Source organism: Tripterygium wilfordii, chromosome 8 (assembly GCF_013401445.1).
Source record: "Tripterygium wilfordii isolate XIE 37 chromosome 8, ASM1340144v1, whole genome shotgun sequence".
NCBI classification, from domain to species: domain Eukaryota; kingdom Viridiplantae; phylum Streptophyta; class Magnoliopsida; order Celastrales; family Celastraceae; genus Tripterygium; species Tripterygium wilfordii.
In genome coordinates, this window is record NC_052239.1 from 1,518,724 (window position 1) to 1,546,364 (window position 27,641).

The 27,641-nt window shown below is 37.5% G+C and overlaps 4 protein-coding genes and 1 pseudogene across 5 annotated transcripts; 4 read left to right on the plus strand and 1 right to left on the minus strand.

The window, feature by feature from the left end:
- Positions 1-1,276: 1,276 nt before the first annotated feature.
- Positions 1,277-3,999, plus strand: LOC120004495 (transcription factor bHLH137-like). 2 transcript variants are annotated; one of them, XM_038853851.1, is made up of 8 exons: positions 1,277-1,803; positions 1,933-2,121; positions 2,404-2,469; positions 2,578-2,646; positions 2,748-2,834; positions 2,947-3,141; positions 3,238-3,362; positions 3,465-3,999. In XM_038853851.1, exons 1-7 carry the CDS (start codon positions 1,408-1,410, stop codon positions 3,328-3,330), a joined length of 1,095 nt encoding a protein of 364 aa, XP_038709779.1. In that variant the 5' UTR covers positions 1,277-1,407; the 3' UTR covers positions 3,331-3,362; positions 3,465-3,999. The 2 variants fall into 2 exon arrangements, with proteins under 2 accessions (XP_038709779.1, XP_038709780.1); XM_038853852.1 differs by having other exon boundaries at positions 3,470-3,999.
- Positions 4,000-9,813: 5,814 nt separating this feature from the next.
- LOC120004082 (sialyltransferase-like protein 2) lies at positions 9,814-14,605 on the plus strand. Its single transcript, XM_038853316.1, has 13 exons — positions 9,814-10,048; positions 10,116-10,189; positions 10,410-10,499; positions 10,667-10,744; positions 10,963-11,063; positions 11,416-11,608; positions 11,702-11,792; positions 11,868-11,932; positions 12,271-12,425; positions 12,523-12,604; positions 13,137-13,246; positions 13,790-14,025; positions 14,274-14,605. The coding sequence occupies exons 1-12, from the start codon at positions 9,961-9,963 to the stop codon at positions 13,983-13,985; spliced, it is 1,323 nt and encodes a 440-aa protein (XP_038709244.1). The 5' UTR covers positions 9,814-9,960; the 3' UTR covers positions 13,986-14,025; positions 14,274-14,605.
- An 839-nt stretch (positions 14,606-15,444) lies between these two features.
- Positions 15,445-17,144, plus strand: LOC120004083. The gene has a single exon (XM_038853317.1). The coding sequence runs from the start codon at positions 15,786-15,788 to the stop codon at positions 16,653-16,655; it is 870 nt and encodes a 289-aa protein (XP_038709245.1). The 5' UTR covers positions 15,445-15,785; the 3' UTR covers positions 16,656-17,144.
- Positions 17,145-20,475: 3,331 nt separating this feature from the next.
- Positions 20,476-24,226, minus strand: LOC120004206 (annotated as a pseudogene).
- Positions 24,078-26,171, plus strand: LOC120004063. The gene has a single exon (XM_038853288.1). It carries the CDS (start codon positions 24,225-24,227, stop codon positions 25,872-25,874), a length of 1,650 nt encoding a protein of 549 aa, XP_038709216.1. The 5' UTR covers positions 24,078-24,224; the 3' UTR covers positions 25,875-26,171.
- Positions 26,172-27,641: the final 1,470 nt, after the last annotated feature.

The following is a 27,641-nucleotide window of genomic DNA, read 5'->3' on the forward strand; positions in this document are numbered from 1 at the left end:
TTTAGTTCTGCTGTTTTCCACTGACACTTTACCTTATTTTTCCCACCTCTTTCCCTGTGATGTACTGTACATCTCTTACTTTTTGTTTACAGTAATTAGCTTCTAATCGATCAATCATACACAGAGGATATGATCTTGTGTTAAATGATCTTGTAGGATTTCGTGATAACCGACTAGAGCGAGAGAAATGGATTTGGGTTAGTTATTGAGTTCAAGAGTTCATATCTTTTGTAATCTTCTTCGTACTGGTGGAATTATTAGGTGTTATTCGTCCGAGGATGTAGGGAAATTACGTCGAACTTCATTAAATCTTGTATCATCCTTCTCTCTTTTGTTTCTTCGTACTTCATACATTTGAGTTTTGTTCGTTTAATTCACAACATGTACATCACAGTTTTTCACTGGTACACGACAATTCTCTCTTACTTTCAATTTACAATAGTCTATCTTCTAATCCACCAATCATAAAACAGAAGATACAATCTCGTGTTAAATGACGAGATGAGACACCTGTAGTGAAGTCATCACATATCTCTAGTTTGTTTATCAAATTTAAAAAATTGAATCGATCCCACATTAGTAAATAGACTGAACATTTGTGATTAAAACTGCAGAGAAACTGTCTACGGCCTTTAACCCGTTAAATGATTCACTATGCTATGTATCAATGATTCCACTCTGATATTATGTTTAGTGGCTTTTTAACCTATCTAGCAAAAACTGGTCAAAAAGACTCATTTATCACGCACTGAAAAGGCAGCTTATAATAACAGAGATACCATTGATTTCAGAAGCAGCACAGGTACTCTCTCCTAGTGTTATGAAAAGAAGAGAGTTTTGCTAAATCGCTGTCAAGAACTATCATCATATAGCAGAAGCATAGGTAGTTTATCTGAATCACTGACACTTCATTTCTAAAGAAATTTTTTTGAAAGAAAACAAACAAACAACAGAGTTAATGAAAGGTTCTCTGCTTTCTAAAGTTACCCACTAAAGATCAAATGATGACCTTATAGTACTTACTCTCTAATTTAATGAATGGATTAGACTAGAGATATTAATACCAAACCCAATAATTTTCTCTTCTCATTAATAACTTCAAATGTTTTTTTTTTTGAGAGATAAAGAGATTGATGAGATAAGACCAGTAAAAAAAAACAGAGACATTGCATGCTATGAGTCAGCAAATGACCAAAAAGAGTTTTAGCATACAAGTGTGTTTCTCTTTCTCTCTCTCTCTCTCTCTATCTCTATCTCTTTGATATCTTTATATACACCTAGTCCTCTTTAGTTTCTCCACAAATCCACTTTCTTGAATCTTGACTACCATTTGTGGCCAACTCCAAGCCAAGCTCTTCCTTTTCATCACTTTCTCGAGAAAAAAACTTGCATTTTCTATCCCAAAAGATGGCAGCCTTTTCCCAGCAACACAACAACAACTACCCATTATTTCTTGATTCAGTTTCATTACAAAACAATAACTCTATTAATATCATGTCTGGCTTTATGGAGGAAAGGAACATGAATACCAACTGCTTCACTCAATTTTGTCCACCTGAACTTGTTTTGGAGACCATTGTCAATCCTGGATCCAAGCAAGGTAGCTGCCTTGATGATCACAGTAGTTCAAAGATCTCTCACAGTGACAATGAGACTTCTGTGACAAAAAAACAGAGCACAGAGTCCTCAACAGTGGTGGATAAGATTGAGAGTGGTGAGCAGGTCACCCAAAAGATGACCCAGATGGACAAGAAGAGGAAGAATCGAAATGGGTCAAAATCCACAAACTCTTCTCAATCAAAGGTAGACCAAGTTATGTAATGTGGGGTTTTATGCTTAATTTTCATATTCTGAGACTCCTCTGTTCTTCGTTGTACTCTGTTTATCAATTTGAACTGAAATCGAGTCTTGTTTTTATGAATGATTTCATAGGATGATGAAACAGAAGGGAAGATCAAGAAACCAAAGAGGTGCAATGGTGGCATAAAAGGTAAAAAAGAAGAAAAGCCAAAAGCAGAGAAGAAAAATAAGAAGAAGGTCCCTGAAGAACCTCCAACAGGCTACATTCATGTAAGAGCAAGGAGGGGCCAAGCAACAGATAGCCACAGCCTTGCAGAAAGGGTACAATAACCTTGTGCCTACTCTTTGAATTTCCCATTTTAACCCTAAAAAAGACTATTATTATTACGAAAATGATAAAATCTCAGCCGTTGATAATGCATTTATCACCGCTGATGAGTTGGACGCATCCAAGCGAATTCATGAACTCCGCATGTCCAACATAATGCACGTGAAATTATGTGCACACAGCTCAGAGTTAACTGAGATATCAAAGGCTGGAATCCCTATATTAATTTTTATTATTACATCTATATTTAACAAAAAAAAAATTGTGATGAACAGGTGAGGAGGGAGAAAATAAGTGAGAGAATGAAGATTTTGCGAAGGCTTGTCCCTGCTTGTGACAAGGTGAGGTTCAATTAATCCATTTTTTTCCCCCACAATATTATTCTGTTATTTTCAAGGCCTATAGGTTTGTTTATCAGACAGGCTCTTGTGGTTTGTTTTTATAAATAGGTGACTGGGAAGGCCCTCATGTTGGATGAAATTATTAATTATGTTCAATCCCTTCAAAGCCAAGTAGAGGTACATATCAATATCAGTTCAAAAACAATTGTAAATTTGTATTTAATGTAGGATTAATTAAGGTAATTAATTATAATAATTTTTGTTTCTGTATTCTGTAGTTCCTTTCAATGAAGCTTGCTTCTGTGAATCCTCTGTTCTATGACTTTGGATTGGACTTTGATGCATACATGGTCAGACCTTCAGAGGTAAAATATATATATATAAAATGTATATATTGAATTGTCCAACTTTAAATGATCATATTTGATGATTAAAGCTGATGAGATCTTTGTCTTCTGACATGAACATATCATGCAGGGATTGAGTGGCATGACACCACCACAGCCATCTGTGGCCACAGCAGCTTTTGTTGATCCAACCACCATCCCCACCACCCCCACCACAGCCACCACTCATTCATTTGCTTCATATGATAACTGTTCTCTTCCTCTTCTTGATACCTCAGCTTCTCTTTTACTCCAGCATGGGAACAGAACAAATGCCTTCTCTCAGGTATATATATATATATATATATTCTGAAATAGAATTACAAGAGAAAAGAACAATATTTTTTCTCTAAATATGACAAAGAAATATATAATTTATCAGGAAAATGTTGGTCTATTGTGGGAAGTAGAGGAGCAGAGACAAAAGTTTCTAAACCCAAATGGGTTCACCAATAACTTGTGTTCTTTCCAATAAATCTACAAAACAAGCTGCCCTACAAGCATCTGGTTAGCCCTCATGTCTTGTCTCTGTGTGTCTCTCTCATGATATGTATTATTACATGTTCTTGTCATCCTTAATTTTTTTTTTTCCATTTTTATTATATCCAGCACAGAAGCCATGCCAAAAGCAGAGAAAAGGAAGACCAAGGGTATGATCAGTCAATTCAAATGGAGACGGGTCTGTTCCTGCTGCACTTGGAAGCTCATGTTCCATGTCCAATAGTTTAAAGTGATAGCATCAAGAACACTAAAGGACGGTTAAAAAAACCGACCAGATCTTTTTTTGTAGATCCCTTTGTTCTTGTCCCTTTTTTGACTTCCCCCAAGAAGTTTTTCATGCACAAATTCTAATGAAGCAGTTGTGGGGTGGCAGTTAGTCCTAACGTAGAATGCACTAGTAAATGAATAAGATAGAAGAATGGGAAAAAAAAAAAAGGTCATTTATATATTTATTGTGGTTACAGACTTACAGTTATTCTGTTATTACAGTTGCATTTACCGTTATTTTTTCCCCTCCCCAATTGAGTGAAAGAGGAGGAAAAAAGACGAATCAGGTACTGTAATTGATATGACTAGCTAAGTTATGCATTTATTGGTATTGCTGGGTTATTTTATGGTGGAATCTTGCGGGTTTTGGCATTTACTTGGTCGAGGCTTTTGAGGTGAACTCCCCCAGGCCTTCTTTTCTTTTACATTTAATGATGGTAGTGATACTTAAAATATATATATATATATATGTATTTCCATCGAGTTTACGAGTTCCACAATATATTTTTTCTCCTAAACAAAAATCAAATCCGTTGTAATATAGATGTAGAATGTTTCGGGTTTATATTTTATAGTTACTTTAGAATTTTCATGTTCGATTTATTTTTGTATGAGATAAAAAAAATATATTGTTCTAATTGTAAACCTCACCGAAACACATTCATACTTTTTTTTAAGATTAAAAATAAAACAATTAATTGTTCAAACTGTCTAAAAAATGTGGGGAAATTAACATAATCCGTTCCGTTAATCACCCTCTCAATATAAATATTTACAATTTGTAATATATTTGGTACTAAAGAAAGTAATGAAAATTATTCAATTAAGATATTTTACATAAAAAAACTCAAGTGATCACACCTGTAGACGAAGACAATCCATGTGGTTTCAGTGTTGCACCTGTTTTTTCTTGATGCAGGGTAGTTAGAACCCACATATTGACTGTAATTGGCCGGCTACATCTGGTATGATCTAATTAATGTTTCAAATAAAAACTAAGTTAATTATTTTTTTGGTTGGCATGTCTAGTCCCATCTCTTGCTGTACAGGCTAAATAAATATTTTCCATGATCTCTTTTTGACATATTTTGAGTTCTGAATGAGCATTTCCTAAAGAACTAATAAAGGCAATGTATGCACATAAACCACACATTCAATATTTGTAATCAATGGCCAATCAATATAAGGGGGTGGACCGTCTTATACTTCCCCCAAATCCGTCAATTCAAATACAATCTAAATATTATTGTGTGCTCAGTGCGCTACATGCAGTCACTTTGTATCCATGGGAGAACTTGTACATTATGCACATGTCCTATGAGCGGTGCATCAAAAATTTTGAAATTTTTTTGACAAATCATAAATGTATAATATTTAGTATAACTAATCCAACGACATTTTTTTGTTCGAAATAAAAATCGAATTCATCACGATCGAAATATCGAATGTGAGTTTATATTTGACGGTCTAGAATTGTCATACCTGATTGCGATGAATTTGATTTTTGTTCCGAACAAAAAAATATATCGTTAGATTCTATTCATAATACTAAATACTACAATTTATGAATTTCCAAGATTTGTTCAAAAAATTTTGGTGCACCATTCATAGGACATGTACATAATACACAGGCACTCCCCCCAATCATAGTCACTTCTATATATTAAAGTGATGAGATCAACATTTGATCAAGAACAGCTAGCTTTAGATAAGAAAGTGGTGCCGCCCACTACATGACATTATAGTTTTGTTAGGATAAAGCTAGCTAGTTAATGCCACAAATACAATTTGTAGGCTCACCAACTAATCAATACTTTCTTTTAGGGGCCCTCCATGCTTTCTTGCTTCTCATGATCATTACATTGTAACCAAGAAAATGAATATATATATATAATTGTATTTTAGCCATATATTTCAATTTGTGCAACTTTTAGACTTTCTTCTATAATATAGTGAATTTGTTCAATTAAACAATATTTGTCAACATAACTAACTGGTGTGGTGTGGTGTGGTGTCTCATTCAAAGGAAAAAAGAAATTAAGTTACTCAAAACTAAAAAGCAAAAAGTCTGCTTGATATCTCAGATTCGCGATCTTCTCATATATGTGATATGACAAGTCAGCATCCAAGTAACGGCTCCAATATATGTACCTATGGGGTATATGAAACTTTTGCAGTGTACATTCATAATATAAACAAGCATGACCCATCATTATCATTTCAATGTGGGTTAGTGAATGGAGCTCAAATACACCAAAGTAATATTATTCGTTCTCGATTAAAGGTTTGGATTTATTATCATGGTCACCTCTGAAGTATTTGCGCTCAAAAAATGTGTCATTTGTGTAAGAATAATTGGGACTACAAATCTTGATAATGTGATATGTAGTAACACCACATACTAATGTCACATAAATTCCATGTCACTTATGGGAAACATGAAGCATGACTTACTGGGTTTTTTTAAATTTTTTTTTTTCTGTGGTTAGAAAATGTTATGCATGAGATGAGATAATTTAGCTAGTTAGGAAAACAAAACACATTGATTGGCCGACATCGATGTATGGTTAGTTTTGTTCTTTACTTTATTGAAGAAGATAAACGTGTCAACAACTGGGATTATTGAGATTCACATACACTTTATAAATATTGTCCATACATCTCAGCAACTAGAATTACTGAGATTCCAATTATTGGGACGTCTAACACTGCTGTTACTTCATTCGATCGGGCTTGACCTTTCAATGACTAGAAAATAAATAATTACTTAGGTTTGACGTTAATTAAAAAGGAATCATGTCTTCAGGAGGAACTCATGATATTAATCAATTGATTAATCATCCATGCATCAAACTAATGACTAGCTAATCATACACAATGACTCATATAATTAAAACGACTAATCATTTCCTGCAGCATGGATCGAACCTAGCTATAGCCAGCTAGCTTGACGACCAATTTAGGATTAGTCAGATTAGTTGGCGTCGCATGCATGTCTTGTCGTTTGAAAAATGATATCAATTGTCTTCTACGTAATTTGATTGGATATAATTATATTAGTGGCTATAACTCTACTACAATTACCTATAGCCTATAGGGATCCGGATTAAACGAAGTTTGGACATAAGTCATATATTAGAAATCCGAGTCCAAATACAAATTTTTTGTCAGTTTTAAAATCGGGTTCGGGTCCAAACACATAAATCTTCTCCAATTTACTTATCCGGACCCTAACCCGGATTAGGTTATTGTTCGACTTACTTGTTTGGATTTAAGCCAATTTGAGTTTGATTAATTAAGTACGTCCAAAATTCAATTCGGATGAGAGTTTGGACGTGTAAATATTTCGTAAACACATACTGTTATCTGACCCATAACCGATTTTTTGTCACCCCTAAGGCCCTAATTACCCACACAAAATTCATACACTTGTACAAAAATAATTGTTAAAATTACAATATGACACAAGGAAGTGGCACGGTTGATAAGGACACCTCAACACTAGACTATTTTAATAAGGACAAAATTGTGCGAGCTATATACCCAAAACGAACAATGCCTCAAGTAGTTTGTACCAAACTTCTGTTTCACATTCTTCTCCCTACGTTCTTCAAATTATAATAGTAATTAAATATAGTTAGAGATATGTTTTGCTTTATATAAATATGATGCAACATTTTTCTACTCATATAATTATGCTATCTAGAAATAATAAATCTGGTACTCCTCCCCGGAAATATCCCAGAGGCGCGACAGCGAACATTTTGGTGTTCATGTTCCCACTTGTCTTTACTAAACCTAACCTACACCAGACAACAACAAAGATAGGGGGTTAGAGCGACTATAGCAACAGCATTTACTGAAAAATCCTCCCCCCTCTCTCTCTCTCTCTCTCTCTCTCTCTGTGTGAGTGTTTGTGCTTTTAGGTGGAAGATAAGGACTTGAGATGTTCACATTCATTAATATTTCTCAACCAAGGAAAATACCCATTTGGGAGTTGGGACCTGGGAGCTAGCGAGGGACCAGTCTACTGGACGGTGCAGACTATGGTTGGATCCGGAGGTTCACCATTTGGCTCGATGGCTATCTTTACACATGAGCAAGCCCGCATGGCACGGCCCCCTGCGGCAGGTTTCATTAAATTGGTTTGTCTCTTTTTTCTATAGTAGAATACGACTGATTTGATTTAAGGTATTGTCGTCGTCTCTCTCTTTGTAATAAATTGTGACCAAGGCATGGGCTAGTGGCAAAACTATGTCGTTGTGTTCCTTTATGTGTGTGTGTTTTGTACTCTATCTCCATTGTCTTTAACGATCAATACTCGCGTACCGTAAAGCATTCTGGTTTATGAGAAAAGCTCAATCATCTCGTACTGTAAACGTAAAACGAATAATATTATTAATGCGAGTGAACTGTGATTTCTGATAACGAGCCGAACACAGAGTTGTACTATTGCTACATTCCCATTTGGTTTCCAATATTGTTTACTGCTTTTCTCAAATATGGTAATTAACGTGATCCAATATTATATACTGGTTCTAGCTAGTGTATATTGCCTCAAAATGCACCTGGTCCAAACATGGTGGCCTTACAAGAACCCTGAACATAGGATCACTTTGGGCAAAAGAAACAGGATTGCGGGACCAATATCTGCTTGATTGTTCGGTTTGGACCATATATAGAAGAGTAACATGGGTTGTTCCCTTGTGTGTTCATCAATTATGTTAGTTTCAGAATCGATGTCCAACTAGAGTAGTCTGTGCAAGGGGAAGTTCAGTGGAGAACAAACAGATTTAGTACATACGTTAAGATTATCCATAACAAGACATAACTGGTCGTCCCCAACAAGAATTCGTAGCCTTAGTACTCTTTTTTTTTTTTTTGAAAAAGGAGAGAGGGGTTTCGAACCCTGATCATTGGAATGATACACACCATCGTTATAATTCCAACTAATGACTCACGTGTAGGCCCCAAAACTATCTATTATGCGCTATTTGGTAAACAAGAGTGAGTTCTATTTGATGGGTTGTAAATGGGCTTAATTGGGTTAAGCTTTGGGTTTTGAACTCGTTTAACGGCTAACTACTCTTCCATGGTTAAACAAAAAGTACTTGTTGAACTCGTTTAATGATTATTTCCTTGTGATCGATGGAGATGACACTATAAAAACTTTTCATTTGAAAATTCCATATGGAAATAAAATTAGATGTCATATCCGTGCGGATAGAAATTCTCACAGGACGACAATGTAAATTGGGTCAAAACCTAGTGCATAACAAACTCAGAACCTTCCGAATCAATATGGTCCGGTTCCAGATAAATTCATCAATTAGGCTATCACTTAAGTGATTTTTCAACGACTAACATGATTAAACAAATTACATGTTTATCATCAATAGAACATGTACAACAACAAATGTAACTTATGCTAAGTTTTTAATGTGCATTCATATTGATTCAACCTGGAATGAGATAGAGTAAATTATTAATGGCAATTTTACTGCGACAACGACAGAAGAATGTCATCCTGGACTACCCATACCTTCAATCTTACATCACTTTAAATGCTGCATATGATGATCAAAATGTGTACTATTCTCGAACAGTCAACATTTTTGATTGAGGTGGTCCGTCCTGGTGGTCCTTTTGGGACCATCCACATGTTTCCTTTATTATGGCATGGGGTATTCATTTGGGATTGGGAAAGAAAGAGTTAGACAACAACTTGCATAAATAATCTCATCCCAGTTCAAGAATTCGATTTAAGTTGACGTAGTTATTTTCAAGTGGTTTGCGTTGAGCCTCGACCCAATTAATCTGTTGGATGGATTTGCACGTGCCTAGCCCAGCTAAAGTTTGGACTTAGTAGACTTTTCAAAGGGTACGCCTGTTGAGTTCTCATTGGTAAATTTTTTTTTTCACAATTCCTCATTCTTGGAAAATCTTTGAAGCATATTAGACATGGGCTAACTTCACGACTCTTTGGGCCCATATGGCCCAAATAAATTGACATTACTTTTGGACTTGTTGCTTTTTCTTCATATTGGGCCTCAAAATTCATGATCCATATTTGCTTCGAGTTCTAGAATTTGGGCTTGAAAGAGTGCAGGGTTCCCGGTCCAATAATGTTACTTTTTCCATTTTTCGCTGTATGCAACGGCGCCGTTTTGTTTTCAACTTTGAAGACCTGAACTGTATTCTGAAGCTTTTGGTCGGTACTCAGCTTTCTGTTTCGCGCTTGCTAGTCCAGATCCAAAGAGAGCATCTCTTCCTTGAATCGCGTGTATTGAGAAGCCATAGCGAATCGATTTATCATTCCGATCGCAGATTCCATTCGATGAGGCTCTTGCAATTAGGTTTTCTACTGGCTTTAGCTTCGGGGCTGTCAGCGATCCTCATCTACTTCACCGGCACATCCAATCTATGTACTTAATTCTTTTTCTGCATTATATTGTGTTTGACTATGTGGATTTTAATTGATATGATGCGTAGATGGGAGTCATCGGCTATCGGATGAAGATGTGGAGGCACTGCAGTCCTTGCAGGGAGGTTTCCGGAAGTGTGTGGTCTGTATCTTTCTATTTCTCTTTCTCTTTCTTTGTGATGTAATTGAAATGTTGTTTAGGTCTCGCACAATCTTCTTCATTTGAATATACTGATTGTTGCTGAAATACGTCTCTAAGTTACCTGTTGAACAATACAAAGTCATTCCTTCATTTGCAAGTAGGGCTTCACCATTATAGAAATGCGTTGATACCTGTTTGTCTGCGACATGTTTTGGTGCAGAGTGCAAATGGATTAGGTTTACAGGCTGTGAGTGGTAATGATTATTGCCAAGTGACAATAAGCTTTCCCGGTGACACTGCCTCCAAATGGGTAGGTTTTTTGTTAATAAATACATTTAGGGCTTAGAGTGGTGTCATTATGTGGTTGCATCTTAAGAAGCTCTACAGCTTCTTTTATTGTGGTCCTCTTTTGTTTTTCTGATAATTGGCAGTCTTTTACCTGACTCTGGTAGTTGTTTGTGATCTATATGCCAACAGAAAGATCCTAAAACTGGGGAAGTTGAAGGTTTGTCTTTTGATTTTAATCTCTGCGAAGCTGTGGCTACATGGGAGCAGGTGAGTGATTTACCTTTTGTGTTTCATATCACATCCCTGTCTGGTAGAAAGTGACTTGATGATTCCTGTTGCTGTTCTTTCGTACTTACAGTTATCAAACATGCCAATCTTAAGGTTGCCGTTATGTTGTCTAAACTTTTTTTTTTGTTCAATTTGTTAGCCCCAAGGCTTAGTCTATGCTTTGGAATTGATATATTATTCAGTGAGTTGATTGTCAGGTGCGGAATAGTACAACAATACTTACCAAGGAATTCATTGATGCTTTACCAAATGGATGGGAGGATTATGCATGGCGTAGGATTAACAAAGGAGTACTTCTGTAAGTTCTCCATAAGAATACTGCATTGACTGGCAAAAGTATATAAGTATTGAATTATATTGTTGTAGCGGTCACTGGTCCTTTTTAAAATGACAGAGGAAACTTTGAAACTAAGGTTTTTGTGTCAGTTATGCAATAATTAATTATTTTCTTTTCATCAAAGTTTCTATTTTCCTTGTGTTTTATTTTAGGGCAACAACAAAATTCTGATTTGCTAGATGATGTGCTTTTGCTTAAAGTGCGAAACAGACATTTTGTTGCCATTTCTTTCCATTATTGAGGTCACTAATGGAACTATTCTTGTACTAAGAGACTTTTTTTTATTACTAATTGTTCATTTTTTGGGCTGCAGGAATCGCTGTGCGAATAAAACTCTGTGCATGGAGAAACTCTCACTGGTACTCCCAGAAGCACCACCATATTATCCAAGGCAGTTTGGCCGATGTGCTGTTATTGGTAACTCGGGAGATCTGTTGCAAACAAGGTTTGGGAAAGAGATTGATAGCTATGATGCTGTTATAAGAGAAAATGGTGCCCCCATTCAGGTTGAGTGTTAGGGCTGAGGCCAGCTGTTATGCTTCTCTCTCGAGATTATGAATTTTACTAACAAATTATTCCCTTATTTATTTATATTGCAGAATTATACAGAATATGTGGGCAAAAAAAGTACATTTCGTCTTCTTAATAGGGGATCTGCCAAAGCACTTGATAAAGTTGTAGAGTTAGATGGTATAAGCTGCTACCTACTTCATAGAATGTCCATTGCATATAACTAGCAACAAGCTGACCTTAATTGCCATGCAGAAACACGAAAGGAGTCCTTGATAATTAAAACAACAATACATGACATTATGAACCAGATGATTCGGGTTCGTATTTTTTGTCCCTACGGCTTTTTGTTTGTTATAAATTTGGATTTTGATACATAGTTGTGTTTGTTCGTTAGATGCGGTGAATTTTGAAGAGAGATTTCTTTTAGAAACTGGGCGATGGCAACCAAGTCCCATTTGATTATCTTCCTCAAATATGTTTTTATTACACAATACAATTAGTTTCTCACTAAAATGTTGTACCTCATGTATATTGAGAAGATTTTTCCTTTCCAGATATTTACCAAGTTTCTTGCGTTTGTAGCTTTACTTTCTTCTGTTATTCGGCGTGCTCCTAACATTACTGACAAATCATCTTCTGCCTTTGTCTTCCACAGGAAATTCGCATTAAAAATTCTATATATCTCATGCTCGGTGCATCCTTTGGTTCTGCTGCAAAGGGAACAGGGCTCAAGGCTCTTGAATTTGCTCTCTCAATATGTGAATCAGTAGATATGTATGGTTTTACTGTGGATCCAGGCTATAAAGAATGGTATGGGTTTTTCTTCCAGAGAATGTCATCTCTAATTAGAATATGAGTAGCAAGTTTAGCATGTCATCTGAACATGGAGATCTTTATTAATTTTCAGGACTAGATATTTCTCGGAATCTCGGAAAGGACATACCCCTTTGCATGGTAGGGCTTACTACCAGATGATGGAGTGTTTGGGTGTAAGTCCACACTTGCTCACTCAGTCTTTCTGTTGTACTGAACCCTTGCATAAGCTGTATTATTCATAACGTCACAATGGAGTTACTGTGAAAAGAAGCTTCTCTCTCTATCTCACTCTCCTGATTGGTGCATTGATGGGAGTGTTTTAAGGGAATGTTTGATGCTAGAATTTAGTCCTTTTTAAATTACATTGTGCTTCATATTATGGTTATGCATCCAGTATTACATCATTAGCATAGTAAATCTAGCAACATGATGAAAACACTCTTCTTGATGTACTAGCATGTGTCGATGTAATAGAACACGTCTTTTGTAAATGGCTGTATATGGTGGCACCCCCTTGGCAGCCTTTATATACTCTTTGGCAGTCAAAACAAGTATATCATTGTAATTCTTTTAGTAGAAAAGTTTCCTGCATATTAGACGCGAAGAACCTAACTTCTGGTCTCTTGTTGAGAAATTGGAATTCCCATAACAGTTACTGTTTTTGAATGATAACGATTGACATTTTTTACCTTTTGTTTTGTGTAGCTTATTAGAATCCATTCTCCTATGCGAGCTGATCCAAACCGTGTCGTGAAATGGGTGCCTAGCCAAAGTGTCATTAGGGCTGCCAGAATTGCATCAGAGAAGTTGTTAAGGTACATGTAGTTACATCAATCTGTGTTTCAAATAGTTGTTGATTAGCCAGAAAATTATCAAGTAATGGTTCTGCAGCTTCTATTCGACTTATCCTCTGCAGACACAGTTGCATGTTAAATGGCTTTTGAATTTTACCTTCTTGTTCAACGATCGATGACATAAGAGATGTTTTCTGCGAGAAATGGTCTGATGAAGTTGAAGTGAAGAACTACTGTAAAGCTGGGTTTGGCACATGTTTGTAGTGTTTTAAGGATGGAGTAAAATCTCGCATATCAAATTTTTAAGCATAGAAAGAAGGATAAAGTCCAAAAGACTTCACACATCAATGCCTGGCAAAGGCAACTTTTGCATTCATGTTATGCCAAAAATCTATCGTTCTACACTTTTAGTAGTGTATTTAATGTTCTATCAAATGTCAGTTGGAATCTAATGCATTCTGCCGATAAAATGTTTGTGAATATCATCTTATTCTCTCTTCTTCTTGTTTTTAAGGTTTAGACTCTCTTTATGGACTTGTAACAAAATTTTTCTCAATGTCATAGGAGGGTAGGAGCAGGGTCTGCAGACCCGCTGGCTGCCTGTGCCATAACAAGAAAGCAAGTTGAATGGAAGTCGACAATGGTTTCAAGTCTTAGAAAGGCTGCTGTTGATCATCAAATTTCTGTGAAAGCCACAACAATGTACCCGCTGGAGCATAATCCTGGACATGGTATGCTTTGCACAGTGTCTGCTAGTTGAGTCTATGGCAGGCAACTGGATTTGATCTCACAGAGACAAGGTAAAACTTGTGAAGCTTTTGGTTGATTATATACCTAATTGCCATTGGATAACAGACATGCTTTTTCACATTATCACACAAGCAGTGCTTACAAATGTCCAAATCGTTCTTAAACTTTACTGCCATTGTTGGAAGTCTTTGGGGCCCTAGTTTTTTTTTTTTTTGTTCTTCTAACATAGTCAAAGGTAGATGTGCTGACAAAATTGGCTTTTTCAAATTTGAGTTGGTGGTTTATCGTGTCTTTTCAGTTTGGGCACTCTTGACACTGTATTGGGAGATCATTTGTCAGAAAGTCCCATGATTAATCATTAGCTTGTCCCACTATTCTTCCTGCATCTCCTCTGATTGTGAGGGGAGTCAACAATCAACTTTGTTATGGCCTGCATGAGCTCTTTTGTATATCCGACTTCTAGGCCAGCAAAGATCTTTTCCTTTTTATTTATGTGGTTCGGGCTTGTAAGGATGACTGCAAAATATTTGTATCTAACATATTAATTCATTAGTTGTCATGAGAAAAGATGCATTTCAGTGACTTAAAAAGTTATTTTCTTTTCGGTGCCGAGTGGCATACTTTCTTGGAAGTTATTTACCTTCTAAATTGATTAGAACATGTTGCTCCTTTTAAATTGAGCTTTCTTCTTCCTGGTAGCATAGCTGTGGCTGCAATACTGAACTCTTACCATCATATTTTCTGTATGTAATTGCTGCTTCATTTTTCTAATAAATTCAATTATTGACCTGATTACTGTCATAGCGAAAGCTGATTTTTTAGGTGCTGTTAGTGAAAACTTTTAAAGCCATTGAATGCGTCTTTTCTTTCTTCCTCTGCTTTTTCTTTTTCTTTTCCTTTTCCTTTTTTGGCATTGTGATAATGCTAGCGAACTTAACAAAAGCTATGCATCAAAGTAAACCATAGGTTTAACCTTCTCTGAAATTATCAGGCTAGTTAAATGTAAATTGCTATTCACTGTAGAGGCTATACTTTGTTTTGGCTGATGATTCTGCTCATCCCTACCCCATGACTGTGGAGCTACAACATTTGCACACCTGATTATACTTTTTGTGCATGTCACAATACAGCTGCTTAATGCATCTTTGTTTAGGTAGGCTAGATGAACAGGTCCAGCGGTAAGTATTGACAGCTGTAACCTAGTCACAAGTTCATTTCTTGAAAACATCTTCATATATTATGTGGGGTATACGTTTTGCTTGTCCCCGACCCTTTCCATTGCAGAAGCCATATGTTTTTTAGTTTCACATGCATTTATAGTAATCTGGTTTGATACGAGCTAGACCAGGTTTGTTATCTGAATTAATGATATTGGCTTAGTTTATGTTATTTTTAGCATTTTGCGTGAGGAATTTAAAAGACCAAATTAATGTTTAATTGATCTCCCAACCCCACTTGCCTCCTACACTTTGAGAAAATAAAGTTTAATTAATTCTCCAATCATTGGAAGTAAAGTTCACGCTATCTTCCGGCGCGTTGTCACTCATTTTCTCACCCATGTGGGACACGCGTCACGTTTAACACATTCCTACTCGAACTCACGCATCTCTTCGACCTCTTCACTCCATCGGCATACTCCTTCACTTCACTCTCTTCCTTTCAGGTAACTAACCTAAACTGTCAATAATACTCTCTCGTGTTCACCGACCGATCTCTCGTTCTATACAGAAAGCGGAGACGTAGAACAGCTGAATGATAAAGAGACGGAGTTAGTAGGTTTTTTCGAAATCTCTGCTTCTTTCTTCAAAAAATGGCGGATATACAGCAACCGGAAGCGCAACTAAACGGCGTCGGAGGAGCGCAACTGGTGACAACGACATCCGAACCTGTTGGATCAAAGCGACAGCGAAGGCCAAGCGTCCGATTAGGCGAAATCGGGGGCGACCAGCCCTACGACTCTCACGGGCGAAGATCTTCCGCTATCATCAAGCAATTCAAGCAACACCTCCCTATCGACCACAGAAAGGATCCGAAATCGTCCAAAACCCGCCCTCTCACGAACCTAACCGAATTCCAAAACGAAACCCTAGACGAGGATAGAGAGGTCAATTTAGACACCGTCGCCATTGGGAGTTGGCGAGTCAAGGATTCGAAAAAACGAGGCTCGAATGCCACCACGAAACGCGTCCGGTCCAATTGGATTTCTAGAGTGGCCGATAATGGAGGCGGCGGCAATAATGTTGAGGGAGAGGAGAAATACAGCGGCGGAGAAGACATGGATGAGGACGGAACCTATCGTGATTTTGATAGGGAGAACTCTGAGAGTCCGTTGAGAGAACAGAGTCCGGATCTTTTGAATGAGAATTTAGCAGATGCGAGATATAGGAGGCCAATTAGGACACGAGACCACCAAGATGGGGTGGATTTTTCGGGTCCATCAGATACAGATGATAGGAATAACAACAACAATAATGGGAGTCACGGAGAGGATGGAGTGAAGGTTTGGTTAAACAGTCTAGGGTTAGGGCGATATGCACCAGTTTTCGAGATTCATGAGGTGGATGACGAGGTATTGCCCTTGCTGACACTGGAGGACTTGAAGGATATGGGGATTAATGCAGTTGGCTCCAGGAGAAAAATGTATTGTGCCATCCAAAAGCTTGGGAAGGGGTTTTCATAAACTTCTTCTAATTTTGCTGTCTCAGCCGTGGCAACCTAAGGTGCACCATGTCTGATCCTATTGATGAGCATTTCTTCTATTTACTTTGTTTTCAATAGTGTTGTAGTAGTTTTAGCAGATTTTCTTGTTGCACACTTCCTAATCTCGTGCAGTTTGTTGGCTGCATCATATTTTAATGATTTTGAAGTGTGTTTAGTCATTGTCATACTAGATGAGAAAACAATTATTGTTGTTGGTTCTTGAGCTGATGGACAACATCGAAATGATGTGATAATGCTTATCATGACTTTCAGGAATAATGTTTGATACCTCAAAAATATGACAGCCATTTTACCTCCCAATCAATGTGAAGTTGGATGTTAAGTTGACCCTACACATACCACATAGATTTGGGGGTAAAATGGTGTCATATTTTGGGGGCATGTAGCATTACTCTGACTTTCAGTGAAAAATATTTCAATTAATGCGAAGTCCTTGTTGTTTAACTCACTTTTGGAAGAGTGATTTTGTGTCCAAAAGTCTATAAACTAGTGGGAATGTTCAGCACTACTTTGTTGTAGTTGTGCCTTATAGTTAACGCATTCATGTCGAGAGTCATCAGTCATGTGTCCGAAGGTCTGGTAGACTGGCTTTTGCTTAAGACTTAAGAGGACAGCAAGCTGGAACTTGGAAGGAGGTAATTTCCGCTCCCCTTGTTTCATGTTATATGTAATGAATTTGAATTGGATGGTTCATTCTTAGAGTTCAAAATATTGTAGCTCAAGACCATTTTGTCTTTCTGACCTTGCTTTGCTGGAAATTACTTTTTCAAGCAACTTTTGCTAGTAGAGGGTGAAAGCTGAGGCTACCTCACTAGATATGGTTTTGACTTCGATATTTGTGCTTGAAGATAAATATTTATAATTAGCTTCAAACCATTATAGTTCTTTTACTGTCTATCATAGTTTTAAAATTGTGTGTGCTCAAGTGTGGAAGCTTAAGCTATCTGGTCAGTCGACTTGACTTCATAGTTAGTAATCAGTTTTGAGAATTTTCACTTTATTTGTTTTTATATGTAACTGTTTATTGTTTCACGTGTGTGGACTGGATTACATGGCAATTGCCTTTGAAGGTAGGATCCATTTGGTTTTGAGTTACGTTGGGGATTCAAGTTTAGTGATAAATCAATGTTGTCTGAAATCCCCAGTCCTTCTGGTAGGGCTTCTATATCAAGAGGGAGGATCTCTTGGTTGTTTGTTGTTGTTGTTTTTTTGTTTTTTTCCCTGGTGCTGTTGATGGTATTTGATGCATAAATCCCCCAAGTTCCGGAGCAGGGTTTTCTGTTCTTCTCCAGTCAATGGATTGTGGGTGCAACTGAAACCTCCCATGGCTGATTTATTCAAGTTCTATTGAAGCCAAAGATGGGATGCTGGTTTTAAGTGACCCGTTTTACGTTTTATTCACTGCAAGTAATGATGTGAATCCTTATTTATGTGGAACCTGAAAAGGATGCAGAGCCGATGGACCTGGACAGTTTTGTTATTGCATTCTTTTTATTGAAAGTTGAAACGGACGGTGGAAGGATTTTTGCTGTGTGGAAAATCATACGTCAGACTAATGTGAACTTTAGTCTTTAGGCCTGTGACTGGCTAATTGTCTTGGAGATTATGAACGGTAAGGTATAGAATAGCTTAGTAAAAGCTCCAACTGTTCTTCTTTTGGTTAAGTTATTTGAGATGATTATTATTATTAGCATGTGAGGGGACTCGAATAGAGGGGTTTCAAGTCCTTAGGAGTAGGCTCCCACTAGGTCAAGAGCTCCAACTGTTATCCGAGACTATAACATTCTTGTGGACTGTCTTATCATTTGTTCTTGGTCTTGCCTGAACATACCTGCGCATTTGTTTCTGGACTTGCAAGTCTTAACGATTTTATTGGGAGCATGGGGGACATTGAATTCTTTATCCATAATATCTTGGTCTCTTTCTACCCTCTCCTGCTTTTTGTATAGGTGTTATATAATCCTCCTATTAAGATTTAAGACAGACTTTAGTTTTTGTAGACTTGAGCTTTAAGAACTTATTGGCCCTTATTACTCCTTGGCATAATTAATTGGATCATTAATTTTCAACTTTTTTGTCATGGAAGGTTTTGCTTTTGCTGAAAGCATTGCTGATGTGCACGCATTCTGGCTTTTTCTACGTGTTGATTATGTGATTCTTGTGGTCAAGATGATTCTTTGATGATTAGACTACGAGTTAAGGGTATTGACTTGGCAAAAAAAAGGTTTATGTTTATTGCTTCGAGGAAAGGAGATGGATGTGTCCGTTGTAACTCAATTTTCAAGAGAGATTAGAGTTCTTTTTAAGATTATTTTGTGATTTTGAATTTATATATTTCACAAACCTTTCTATTATGTGCTAATCCCTGTGCCTATGATGGTGTTTGTGGTTCCCTTGAGTTGCCTGTTTGATGAATGCTTCTTGTAATGGCTATCTCATCATGTAGAGAACATCCCACGCATCCCATGTCAAATAGGTTTAGAATAAACGTATATATTTGGTTGAACTTAATGTGGTCAATTGTTACCTTGTGAAACACGCACGAACGTATATATCAGCTAACTGCACAGTGCAAAAAAGAATCGATTTTGAGTCTGACAATATCAAGCCTTTACAAACTGTCGGATGTTAATCCAAATTGAATTAATTGAATTTCGAACGTACAAATCCATATAAATCAATTGGATAATAACCTAATTCGGATTAAAGTTCATACAATAAATTGGATAAGAATTTTGTGTTTCGATCTAGATCAGATTTTAAATAGAATAAAATTTCTACATTTGAACTTAAATTTCAGATATATAATTTATGTCTAAACTTGGTTTAATCCAAATTAGATAAATTAGATCATCATTCATAGACGACTTTTGCCGCCCTAACTATACTATGCATACATCCTTCAACATTAAAACAAAAACACCTCATTCATAAACGACTTGGCCGTCCCTAACTATACTATGCAGACAAGTCATACTCAACGATAAAATCTTATCATTGGCTCATAGCCACTCTGCACTCGATACGTTATTTCTTTCATTAATTACTACCCAAGATTACAAATTACAACAAAAACACCTCTGGTCATCTATCTCAATAAAAGCAAAGGAACAAAATTCTTTTTTGAATCCAGGGAAGACTCGAACTCAAGACCTCTATAAGATATCACACACATGAGTGTCATCTGAATTACTCGTGGTTCTCAAGTAACAAAATTCTATGACATTAGGAAGAGCAAACCAGTCCAGAGGCATACACATTACTAGGATATATAGGCCCTCGATATCTCCAGGTACTTTCAAGTTTCAATCTATCTATTTCAATGAAGTTAAAATCATTAACCTATGACTACAGGGAAATCTTGCATGTAACAGACTACAGGGAGATCTTGTATGTAACAGACAGTATTTTAACCCGAAATTTAGGGTATCTTCATAGCATCACATCTTACAAGTACTTGAAAATCGGGTTAAAACGTAAATACTACCAGACGTGGAACTATAAAACCAGGGCACCAGAACTTAAGTTATCCAGCTATAAATAGTTTTGAATAACCAAGGAACATCTAATCATATTTGTAGTAAACAAGCACCAGAATTATTGTGGAAAGAGAAAACTGGTTCAGAGAAAAATAAATTAGCAGGTTAGTTCGGAGGAGTAAAATAGGATGAGCAGTAACATAACAGAAATATAAAAAGAAGGGTTAGAAAATTCGTTTGACCATCGGGAGTTGAAAATGCTTGTCAGATGTGTTCAGAAGAAATAGGCCATCCCTGTGGAAAAAAAGGAAGGTAAAAACTAATAATCTGAAACTGTTCAACTGTAATGCTCAACGCTGCATTTTGCTTCCCTTGGTACCTTTTGACTTTGAAGGGGCGGCAATCAAGTAAGCAAACAGAAAAACAATGGTCATGACAGAAATTTGGGATCCATACTTGGTCAACAACCTCTGCACAAACAAAAAATGTTGTCACAAAAAAGAAATTAGATAGAAAAAGTACTGAACGAGAAGCACATCTCACTATTAGCACATGAACAAGCCATACAAGAATAGAAGCATTCCCCCATCTTTTTTAACCCCAAGTATAATGGGCTTTGTAATCTTCATTGGCCCCAGGTCAGAAAATATTTAATGAAGGTGAAACTCAAATAAATGATAGAAACCGATGAGTTACCCATACAAACAGACATATTCTCTACATTTTACATTCAGGTCCAGGTTACACCTAATGGTGAATCTACAACTCCTTCAAAGATAAATCTTCCATTAAAAATTCACAATTCCTACCAATTTCCGCTACAAAACACCTTTTAAGACTTGAGATAGAAAGAACACACAGGCTGTAACAATAATCCTTACATTAACCTGAGATGTTGAGCCACTAGAAGAGTTAGTATAGAAAAACACAGAAAATTTGTTCATCCAGCACATGAGAGACATTAAGAATATCAGTTATCTTTCGATTATGTAAAGAGCATGCCACAATTCTACATTTGTTTCACAATAAGAGAGTAACAACTACCAAGGCAGACTTCTTATCAGTAAATCTATGTGTAAGGATGTCCAATGGCAGAATTGGAGTTGGGTATGCCTCCTAGAAACAGCATATGCACCAGTCAGTGCCTAGAAATTTGTCATTCCAAACAGAAACAAAACGACAACTCCCGACCTGCAGTGCAGTCTTTGTCGGGATCCGGAATGTGATTACCTTATGTGTTGCATAGAACATGCGCTTTTCTTTTTACTCCAACTGAAAAGAATAAGAGATAACTGAACCACTGCACATGACAAGTATTAGTCACATCTACAAAGCAAAAGACTAATCAAAGAAGTTCAACTCGGTCTAGGATGAGTTATAAAGGAATGGAGTAGCTTATGCGTCAAGTCGTTCCCATGACTTCCAAGTGTTGCCACTGACATAATCAAAAGACATCTGAAGCCCAACTATTGTCACGAAGGCGTACATCATATGCATCTCTGTGAAAACAAAAGCTATCCAAACTTCAGGTTGCTCTCAAAAATATACAAACGGCAACAGAGAATCAGATAATACATGTAACCATCTGCTGTTTATTGCAAAATTACAAGGGCAAGGGCATTCCTCGTTTACAATCCTAACCGCAGCTCCATACAAATTAATTTCATTCACAATTCCATATTGAACAGTGAATGTTGACAGGAAATCAACGGTTGAAGATTAAAAACCTAGACAACAATGCCTTCGAACATAGATCTCAAAGTTCAACACATAATCCACATACAAGTTAAAATTCAGAAAACTGCCGCCATAATTGAAGACGAGCAAATCCGAGATCGAGAACTGAAACTAATTGAAAATTGAAATCGAAAAAAAATTCGTATATCAGGGAGTAGGAAGTACGTACACAGATCCACGGTTATAGATGTCAATGGAGAGGGAAACACGTTCCGATCCAAGTTTGAGACCGGTAAGACTGACCAACTTGTGAGCTACTACGAACGGAGTCTCTGAGACCGCAGGGCGCCGAAGAAATGAACCACAAAATCGCAACGACACCTATCGCTCCAGTACTAGGCTTAATCGTTGCTTCAGGTTCAGTTCGGCACAGCTTTTAGACTCCAAGCGAGCGAATGATAGCGTTCCCGCGGCTTTACACCGAGAGCGAGAAGCTTTCCCTTATGAGAAACGATGTCGTAGTGCTTATTGATACTTGGCAATTCCTTTTTGGCTTCTTCACACATGTCACTCGTATAGGCTCTACTTGTAGTTATCGCAACTCGCAAGATAAGATACCTATTGGGCCTAAGATTGTTACTTGTCTGGCTTCAAGCCCAAAATGTTGACCCGGAACACTATAATGGGCCAACTATTCTTGAGCTTCCGATTGGCCCATTATAAGTGGATAACAAGTCCAAATGATTTCACATTAACAGCCAACAGGCCACTTCTCAAAGCCCAAATATGCTATAATAAAGTGAAAGCCCAGTCCAGCTTTTGTGGCCCAAAAATAGTGAAAAGATATCAAAACATCTCGAGACAAAGATAGAACCACCAAGTCAACATATTCCAAACTAATTGCATGTAGTAGGTTTCTCTCCATGGTTGCGAGCTTAATGACTTATTTTATAAGTCTACTTAAACATGATTCGTGTTCATTGTTAGTCATCACTTGCAATGAAATAGTCAAAACCATTTCATAAAACAAATTGGTAATATTGAATGTTTTACCAAGTAAACACGTAAAGCCTGTTTCGTGCTGACTATGATATCAAAGTAGTATATGTGGGGTTATTGTAAGAGTTAGGCGAATCACTACTCAATTTTCAAATATCATGAGAATCTAAAAATTCCAATATACACTATCGGACGGATTAATAACATTTCAAACCGTAAATTCGTTGGTGCGACATAAGTTGCATTATCCAAATATATATAAGATATTTCTCATATGTGCACCAACTTTACATACTTGTTTCAATCATAAATACAACGGGTCTCACATCAAATGTGTGATCGTTACTTTTGTTGTGTTTTTATTACAGCCATTTGATTTCGAACACGTAAAGTTTGTGTCCATATGAAAATTATTTCTATATATTATGGAGTTGGCGAAGTCTCAATTCATAGAGTCGATGAAAATGATAGAATATTGAATAAAAGATTTGGTGGGAAGCTGCCCCACAGTGACATGAAGGGCCATGATTTCTAACGTTTAGCGAATATAAATAAAGCTAAAAACACGCTGACTAAACACAGAGAAATTGATATTCATTCTGGTAGCCATCAAGGCTAACGTAATTGTGGAGGTCGTTGTCTATCAGAGCAAATCGGTTGGTCTTCTTAGTGGTCCAGGCTTCAGCCATGCCAATATTTATGCCATGGCCACGGGCCACCCCAACCAAATCTGGAAATGTTGCCATGAGACTGCTGCTGGGCCTGAGCCTCTGTTCATTAGACGGACAATCTCGTAAAATTGTGGAGGTTTTGAGGGTATTCACGTCTTGAAAAACTTGAACCGGAAAACTACAAATAATGACACTAATATCCCGGCAGAATAACCTGGAACTACAGTAAAAGTAACATGATTGTATCGCAAATTTCGTCACAGACTAATTATTGAGCTGGATTATAATGAATGAACGACGCGTGTAACCATCGGATTGACCGAAAAAACTCTAATAGTCTGTGACGCGTGACAGAACAGGATCGAATTGGGAACTTTCAGAGTACTACCTGTCGTTTTAGGTAATAAAAGGTGCCGTATTATTTGAAAAGTTAGCGGACCCCACTACCCTCACACTCTACTCGACCCTCTCAATAGCCGTCTTCCACTACAATTCCACTAAAATTAGATATCCGTGAGATCACGCTCTTATGTTGCGTGTCGGATTTAACCATCGCCATTTTCAGACTACTTCTTAGTCTACTGATGGATTACAGAGTCTCGCTTCGTCGTTGGTCGTTGCCAACTCTACATGTCTGTAGCGCATAGTCTCTTTAAAGCATAAAAATCTCTGTTCGTCTCTGTAAAGCTCAAAAAACCCGCCATGAAACCTTCAGAAGACGATCCTATCAACCTCTCGAACCGGCTTTTACATTCTCTGCTGGAACAAATCCCTCACGTACAGAACTTCAAGGGAAAATGGGCTTCAAGCAGGACCAAACTCAGCGATCTACAAACCCAACTCGCCGACTTCAACGATTTCCCGTGCTCTACGTCTCACCCTCTCTGTCTCGACCTCCTTCACTCCATTTCTCATACCCTAAACGATGCCGTTTCACTCGCTGAAAAATGTCAGAGCGCTAACCTCACTGAGGGAAAGCTTAAGACGCAGAGCGACATCGATTCTGTTCTGGCGAGGCTCGATCGGCATATTAAGGACAGTGAGATTTTGATTAAGAGTGGGGTTCTTCAAGACTGCGTCGTTTCATCTTCTTCCAAGAGGGAGGCCGTAAGGGTTGAGACGAGGAATTTTCTAACTCGGTTGCAGATTGGGAGCACTGAGGCGAAGAACTCGGCGATGGACGCGTTGCTAGGGTTGCTTCTGGAGGATGATAAGAACGTTATGATTGCAGTGGCGCAGGGTGTAGTTCCCGTGCTTGTTCGCTTACTTGATTCAAGCTCTTTGGAGATGAAAGAGAAGACTGTTGCCGCCATTTCTAGGGTCTCAATGGTGGATAGTAGCAAGCACGTCTTGGTTGCGGAGGGATTGCTTCTCCTGAATCATTTGCTTCGTATTCTCGAATCAGGGAGTGGTTTTGCCAAGGAAAAGGCGTGTATTGTCCTTCAAGCTCTAAGCGTTTCAAAAGATAACGCGAGGGCTATTGGTTCTAGAGGCGGAATTTCATCGCTATTAGAGATTTGTCAAGCCGGCACGCCTGGTTCACAAGCTTTTGCTGCTGGGGTTTTGAGAAATCTCTCTGTATTTAGCGAAATTAGTGACAATTTCATCGAGGAGAAAGCAATTTTCGTTCTTATTGGCCTGGCAGCTTCAGGGACTGCTGTAGCCCAAGAGAATGCTATTGGGTGTTTATGTAATTTGGTTTCTGAGGATGAAAGCTTGAAGCTTTTATTGGCTAAAGAAGGGGTAATTGAGTGCTTAAAGAACTACTGGGATTCAGTTCCTTCAGTGAAGAATCTCGAAGCAGCTGTTGAGCTGTTGTCTCACTTGGCTTCATACAACCCAGTTGCAGAAGTTCTTGTTTCAGATGGATTCATTGCTAGACTCGTAGCTCTACTGAATTGCGGTATTTTGGGTGTGAGAATTGCAGCTGCTCGAGCTGTTTACGAGCTTGGGTTTAGCACTAAAACAAGAAAAGAAATGGGTGAATGTGGGTGCATTGCACCATTGATCAAAATGTTGGATGGTAAAGCTGTTGAAGAGAAGGAAGCGGCCGCTAAGACCTTGTCAAGTCTTGTGTTGTATGCAGGTAATAGAAGGATTTTCAGGAGGGAAGAAAGAGGGATAGTGACTGCAGTTCAGCTTTTAGATCCTTTGATACTGAATTTGGATAAGAAATATCCAATCTCTGTATTGTCTTCCCTTGTCCATTCCAAAAAGTGTAGAAAACAAATGGTTGCGGCTGGTGCTACTGTGTACTTGCAGAAACTTGTTGAGATGGATATTGAGGGGGCTAAGAAGCTCTTGGAAATTCTTGGCCGGAGTAAAATTTGGGGCATCTTTTCCCGACCCTAGCAGTGCTAGGAATCTTCGGAAGGCATCAGGATAATTGATTTCTCTGTATGTACAAAAGTTGAGTTTTTGTTGATTCTTGTTTAATTTCAACTCTTGTTTCCTCATTTTTAGTGTAAAATGTTAATCTTTGTTGATAATGATTGGAAAATTTGTGATAGAAGTAAATGCGTTTAGCCTAATTTCCCATGAAAAAAAAACTACTTTGTTGACAAAATCTTAGTTTGGTTACCTGACCAGATTGGAGGTTGTGTTTGTACTAAATAAAACTAGATAATGGAAATTCTCTCTTATTTGTAAGCTCCTACTTCTGTTTATCTTTATCATCACTGTTTAGTTTGATTTGATTTGATATAGTCTATGGGTTTCTGATGCCGAGACATCCACAGTATTTCTGTTTATGCCATTATAAATTTATAATTCCTTGTATTTAGTGTGTCTATCTTGCTTTGATGGTTGGGTAGCTTTAATGTCCATTTCCCATTATTGTCAATATCTCTGTATTTCCCATATTTCAGAAGATACTCTATTAAGATTTAAGAATCCCATTTTGTTCTACGTTCTTATAAACAGTAATCAACATTTTTTTTTGGGTCTAACTTCTGAAATCAGTTCAAGGATTAAATTTTAAGGGAATTATCGCGTGCCTTAGTTTTAATTAAACTAATTTTTTTCCCATGAACGGAAGGAGTAAATTCAACCTCTTTAATATTTTAGTATTTCTTTCATATCGTGACGGATTTGTCTTTGATTGCATATGCTAAATCTATATCTTTGATTGAATGTGCAAAATCTAACATTCAACGCTTTGCGCCATGTATTTTTTTCGCCCACCTAAAGAGGTAAAGCATCTCAGGTTCGTCCTCCATCTTCATCCTATAATAAAGTCAGTATTCTATATATTCTGAGAAGGTCTACCTTATCAGGATTTCTCTTGATTTAGATAGTTGCAATAACTTTGAAGTAATATAGATTATAGTAGGCTGATGGATATTTGCTACCTGATAACCTAGACTGGTGGGTCTGAACCATGTGCATTTGCCTTAACCATGTGCATCTGTTTTATGGTATACCCATATCAAAATCTGCTGGTAGTTACTTGAACATGTACTGCCCTACCCAATACTATCTGCATTTCACATCCAGGCGCTAATACATGCTTTAGAAAATCCTTCACTTTTCTCATACTGATATATGGCAACATTTATTTTGCTCTTTGGCCGGATAAGTGAGATTTTGTTGCTTGTCGTACGTTGGGTGTTAAGCTTGTGGAGACCCCTTATATTACTATGTTTAGTATTTGGATCTGTTATGAAAATTTGAACTTGATTTGATTGCTCTACAAAATCAGTCCGAGCCTGGACATGATTTTAGGACTGCGCGGATGATAGTTCCAGGCACACAATGTTCATGTTGTGAATGTGAAGGATGAAAAGGGGGGTCGAGACAGTAGTAGTTTGATGACTAAAGCATTAGGTGGTTTGCCATTGAGCTATTTTGGGGAGTAGACATATCCCTCTGTTCTCTTCTGGGCAAAAAGAGAAATGAATCTAGAAAATGCTTGTGGTTCCTTAAACAGAGAAGAAAGGGAGAAGAAAAAGGGGCGTGGAGGGGGGGGGGGGGGGGGGGTCCAAGGAGGGAAGAAAAGATTATTAATATGTTCACCAAGCCAGTCTTGAGTTGTGGCAGTTGGGTTAGCTGCTCTACTTTGTAATAAGAGAAAAGTGTAGGGTCTTGAGGGAAAATGACAACCAGGATGCAGTTGGGCAT